Here is a 6,000-nt window from a genome sequence, read left to right on the forward strand (position 1 = left end):
AAAAGCTTTTCAGCTTTAAGAATTCCCCATGGTTCTCATTCATGAAATTATTGACAGTAAATAACCATCCTGTCAAGAGTACGGAAACTTATTTCCAACAAAAGACTGGTAAAATTAGCTTTGGTGCACCTTGGGCTTTTTTTTCTCCTTGCCCTTCAAAACATTTTAACAATGCAGTGAAGTAGTGTGTGAGGAATGCATGAAATAGAGCTCTAACTTTTTTGTTCTGTGCTATAGTATAGTTGTTCTGCTTTCCACATCCTTAGGCAGAGTGACACTAAAGGAAGGAACTGAAAGGTGTGGAGCAAGGCCTTAAAATACAAAACAATGCCATGTCTAAAAAGGGACAACCAAACTGCTGTCAGCAAACTGAAGCAAACAGCTTTCAGGGAGGCAAATTGCATTGACCTTCCTCTTCAATAGAGAGCTGGCACATTGAAATGTGTGCCCCAGCTTATTCATCCTAGAGCTGTGAGGCCCAACCTTTTGGCCCCATAGGCTGGATGAATGGGGTGGGGGCAGGTCCACAGAGCAGATCCAGTCTATGGGCCTGACTGGGTGCACACAGGGCCAAGGCCTGATCAGTGCCTTATCAGGCTCTTGTCCCACACACTTTTTTTTTTTGCACCGGTCCTGGAAGCACTGTAATACCAGGTCAATGCATGGAGTGGATGGAGCACGCTCCGGTTCCACCACACACCATGTCACAACAGCAGCCCTGCACTGCACTGACCTGCCCTAACTCTCATGTGGTGGATCAGGCCCCTGTGCCCTGGCCCCCAGTGTTTGGACAGGGTGCCTCCACTTTGGCCCCAGCTCCGTGTGTGTCTGACCAGGCCTTTGCACCCCTGGTGCAGGCCCCTGGCCTCCTCCTCCTGGGCCCAGTGCCTCGTGTGCCTGACGGGCCTCTCCCGGGCGTGCTCCCATGGCTCCACGGGCCGGGTAGAGGCCGAGCCGCGGCCTTGCGGAGGGGTCGGTGGTCGGCAGGGCCCAGCCTGGGCGGGGGCCGCGGGGCTCTGAGGGCGCCACGAAGCCTCAGACGAGCGCTGCGGGGCCAGGCGCTGCCCCTCCCCGGGCCATGATAAGTGTGGGGCGTTGGGCCTCCGGTCCGGCCTCGCGCGCAGCGGCCATTTTCAGAGAGCGCTGCGGCGGCCCCTTTAAGCGCGGAGCCGGGCTGTGCGAAGCGCGTCTCGGCGGCCCCCTCCCCGCCCCACTGCAGTGACAGCCCTGCCGCCGCCCTCCGCCAGCGCCGTCTCAGCGCCAGAGCTGGGAAAGCACTGCCGCGCGCGGCTCTGCACCACCGCCGCCGCCCCGCGGGCAGGGACACCGGGAGCCGCGCACAATGGAGATGCCGCGCCGGGAGCAGAGCGCGAGCAGCCCCGCCAGCCCCTGCGAGGACGTGATCAAGAACCTGAGCCTCGAGGCGATCCAGCTCTGTGAGAGGGACGGTGAGAGCAGCCCGCCTTTGTGTGTATCCCCCCGCCTCGCCGGGAACAAAAGCCGGGCAGGGGGCGCCGGGCGGAGGCACTGAGGCTCGTCCTCGTCCCGAGGGGAGCCAGGGGCGGGCGAGGGGTGCGGAGCCCAGCGCCAGGCTCTCGGCGCCGTGGGCTGGTCACGGCCGGGGCCTCTCCCTGCTTTGTGAGGCCTCGGGTGCAGCATGGAAACTTGTTGCCTGTCATCAGGCTCTTTCAATCATTGTCATTATTATTACTGCATATTATAGTATAGCGTTAGATTATTAGTAATAATGTCATATAATCCATATAAGAAACATCATCATCCTCAAGGAGTCGAGGGACCTCAGCCCTGCTCCCAGTTAGGGTCTGCGAGGGCGGGGGAAGAGGCGTTGACATATCTTCAGCACCGTGGACAAGGTCCCTCATCCTGGGCAGTGGCTCAAGCCTGGCGGATGGGTCCAGTGGCCCAAGCTGTGTCCCAACCTTTGTTCTGTGCCTAGAGTCCCAAGCCAAAAGCTCAGCAGAACTGGGGAGGGACCAGGAACAGGAGATGGGCAAGCTGGGAAGGAGCAAACAACCTCCTTTACCATGTCTGTAGTGATGGCAGATCCAGATTGGCAGAAGGGCCCTGGGTAGGTATCATGTGAATGAAGTTTTGTTTCACAGTGCAGATGCCATACTAAGCCCTAGCTGATTTGCAACAACCAAACAACTCTGAGGCTGTAATAAGGGGCCAAAAGGAAACCACTGACCATATTAGCCACACACACTGAAGATTAAGCATCAGAAGCGAGGTTAATATTATTTGCAGTGTGGCTTCAGGGAGATGCATGGCATTAATATAATATGAGATAAACTTCTGTGTAGACAAAAAAATAGCTGAGAAAATGATCTTGCAGCTGCTAAATCCATTTGTGATGTCACCCAAATTATTTTTGCCTTCCTCTTTGCCATTAAGTAGTATAAACAGCTTGAACATTTTATGGTGTTCTGCAATTTGAGTGAGGAAGGAAAAGCTCAATTGAATGTAGTTTGCACTGTGAATTCACTGAGCAACTTGAACGTTAATTGCTTGAATTCATTTAACTTTTTTCTATAGTGGATTTTTTGTAGGAGGATCCATATTGTAGGTATCACTGCTTGATGGAAATGGTGATTCGGGGGGGGGTTAGTATTTTACTATGGACATGTCATTATGAAATATTCCAGTACTTTTGAGCTAACTATCCCATGACTGAGGCTAACTATCCCATGAATGACTAAAAAACTCTTGTTTTTTAGTATTAAAGGGACTGTCAAGTTATTTTTAAATAGTTCTTTCTGTTGTTACATTTACTAACAACAACAAAAATGTATTTTTAACCACAGATTTATATTTGATTTATAATTAAATTTATATATGAAGTAAATCACAAGTAGAAATAGAGCTTGTGTTGTAGGTTGATATCACAATTTATTATTGCAGCTAACGTTAACTTCAATTACATCTTCTCCTAGATCTGAAAGAATATATTGCTGTTGTTTTGGCAAAGTACCCCATTTATATGTGATTACTTTTATTGATACTACAGTGAATAGGAAATTGATAAATTATGTAACCTTTATTAACTAAGTCTAGTATGTTAATTGTGGCAGACTCCTAATTGATTCAGCATACTGTATTTAAGCAGTGCTTGGTTTTTACGAAATAGTCTCATAGAGACCAGCAGATTCAAAGAGTTTCTTCTAGGTTGTTTTAAAGTCAAAATATTTCCAGTTTAAACTCACATAATCAGAAAACAATTTTTCTATTCTTTAGATTCTGCTGTACAAATGAATCTTGATGCATATTAAGCCACTACATAATTTGGGGTCATTGCTTCATGCATAGAGGTCTACATTTTTAAAAAGATGCATCTGCCTTGCACATATAAATATACAATTGCATACCTAATTGGGCACAGAATTGAACTTGAGCATACTTTAATGCTTCCTACAGATGGCACTTAAGTACCAAAAATACATGCTAAAATGAACAAAAAAAGTAAACAAGCCTGGAAGCATTTAGCTCTCTAGGTAAGAGTGCAAATTATACTTTCAGTGTATTTAGGCACTTAATTGATTACCTATATTTAGCCAATGGCTTTACATGCATAAATATTTATGATTTATTTTAAAACACTGTATTTTTAATGCTTCTCCTTAGCATGAAAACAAGGCTTCCATAGCGCCGTGTCTTAAAACAGTCACCTTGAGACTTTACATTTGATTTGGGATCTTTTAAAAAGTGTTCTTTTATTTAAGCTGCATAAAGCTAAGATGGCATGTGATAATCATTTTGAAAAAAATGTATTTATAAAAATGTTGCAGTAGTTTGAACATAAAACATAACATACTCCTGATTTCAGGGTTACCTTTGGATACACAAGAGCCAGAGTAAAGCAGTTATTAAAAATAATGTTTATTGTGGGTTGTTTTGTTTCGTTTTTTCTGTATAGCTCACTTATGCCATCAGTGCTCTATTTGCAAAAGCAGCAAGAAGAAGGAAGTTGCCCAATTAAAATTCAGAGGAGAGATGAGCTGAGGGAACTGTAGAGTGGCACAGGAAACTGTAGAAGTCAAAACTGGGAGTTGGGGGAGGGACTGAGAACCCATAGGTATGGGGAGGAAGACATTACAAGGGTCAGAGGAATTACTGGTACTAGCTGGGCAAGGAGACTAACTGAGAACAAGTGGGCCAGAGGAAAGGAGGTGGAGAGGGGAGGAGTTTGATCTGATAAGGGGCAGGGAATAAGATTGTCTTGGCAAGGAGCCTTGGCTAAGGAATTGAGGAGGGACAGGCTGAAAGTGGATGAGGAGTATGAGATTGGTAGCTGCTGGTAAGAATAATTTGAGGTCAGATATGCAGGAGAGATACAAAGGAGGCAAGGAGCAAAAGATGGAACTGGAGGTAGGTGGGCAAGGAAACTGGGATAGAGAAAAATCTGATGAGTGGAGATTAGAACTGATACAAGGGCTCTGGGAAAATGAGCCATGGGTAAAGAAGAGATGGGACAAGTTGGAGGATTAGGAAAGAAGAGATCAAGCTTGGGCAGAACAGGCAAAAGAATTCATTAGCATACATTCCCTTTCAGAGCCTGAAATGAAACCCAAGACTCCTGCATCTCACCATTCCTGTGACAGCAAATATTTGCAAGTCCTACTAGCACAGTATTTCAAACTTCTCTGTTCCTTGTCCACATAGTGAATGACAGCCTACTATGGGCAAGAGTTACCTTCAATGGTCTGGATCTGGCCCTCAAAGCCATTTGACCCAGCTTGTGGACATGGCTTGGGGTTTTGGTAGTATTCAGCAGTGTGGGGCTTTGATAATTGTTGCTTTCCTGTGCTGCCTGGGGGAAAGCAGTGGCAGTGTGCCTCTTTTCCTACCTGCATTTGACCTGAAGTAGCCCACAGCCTAAAAAGATTGCTGACCACTGTGCTATTGTCATTAGTTGCTTCATTGGTTCACGTGACAGAAGTCAGTGTGACAAATCTCACAATAATGGTAGCCCATGTGGGCCTTGTTATGTTGCAGTACAGTGAAGTTTTTGCTTTTTCACTTTGCCTTGTAGTACAGATTAGAATTCCCCTCTTCTAACACAGGTCTGAGTGCAGTAGCCTCAAAAAGGAGAAAGAGGAGAGCTGTGGAAGGGTTAATGGTGAGGGGAAGTAGAATGGGACAAGAAACTGCAGAGGGCAAAACTGAGAGTTGGGGGAGTAATAGGGAGCCCATAGGTATGAGGAGGAGGTTTTAGGAGAAAACCTAGGATATTACACATACAAGCTATGTTAAAATAACTTTATTAGGGTGGCAAAGTTAAGAGGGCAGAAGTTAGAAAATGCCAGAATTAAGATTTCCTGGATGGTCATATCCTGGATGATCAGAATTGCTAGGTCAAGAATATTTTTAGGAAGACTTGTGCATTTGTTGGAGAAATCGTGATGTGAAGTGTGTAATGAATAAAGGCAGTGGGTTGGAGGAGACTGCAGGAAGAGAAAGCATGATTAAGATAGCTGAATGCTGCCATGGAAAAATTGGAGGTTATCATTGTTTCTGCCACAAAAAACATATACTACTGGGCAAGATATTTAAAGCATGGTTTTCATTTGTGGTCACTAATTGTAAGTTAATTTTCTGGGAACCTGACTTGATACTTTGGGATCTTATTTTCAGAAGAGATGAGCACTCACAGCTGCAATTTATATTATGCTTTGGACTTGTAAACCCCTATATAGACCTTTGAAAAGTATTGTACATAGTATAAGTGCTTTGAAAGCTGTACATCCAAAATTTAGTGCACATTGTTGACAGTAGTTTCCTAGTTTCTAGGGTTGGAAGAGACCTGAGCAGATCATCAAGTCCAACCCCCTGCCATGGCAGGAAAGAGAACTGGGGTCAAACAACCCTAGCAAGGTGTACATCTAGCCTGCTTTTAAAGACCCCCAGAGTAGGAGCCAGCACCACTTCTCTTGGAAGTTGGTTCCAGATCCTAGCCGCCCTGACCGTGAAGTAGCGCCTCCT

General features: G+C 45.7%; 1 protein-coding gene across 3 annotated transcripts in view; it reads left to right on the forward strand.

The window, feature by feature from the left end:
• Positions 1 to 6,000, forward strand: part of LOC109324289 (phytanoyl-CoA hydroxylase-interacting protein-like) — a 79,796-nt gene that overhangs the window by 34,059 nt on the left and 39,737 nt on the right. The window contains exon 1 of one of the 3 annotated variants that reach the window (XM_019556270.1): positions 1,226 to 1,448. The exons of the other annotated variants lie outside the window; for them this stretch is intronic. Within the exon in view, the coding sequence (XP_019411815.1) occupies positions 1,343 to 1,448 (106 nt within the window). The 5' untranslated portion in view covers positions 1,226 to 1,342. Of the gene's footprint in view, positions 1 to 1,225; positions 1,449 to 6,000 lie in introns of those variants that run through there. 3 annotated transcript variants of the gene reach the window in all.

The sequence above is a fragment of the Crocodylus porosus genome, unplaced genomic scaffold (genome assembly GCF_001723895.1).
Source record: "Crocodylus porosus isolate Cpor-Errol unplaced genomic scaffold, CroPor_comp1, whole genome shotgun sequence".
NCBI classification, from domain to species: Eukaryota; Metazoa; Chordata; order Crocodylia; family Crocodylidae; genus Crocodylus; species Crocodylus porosus.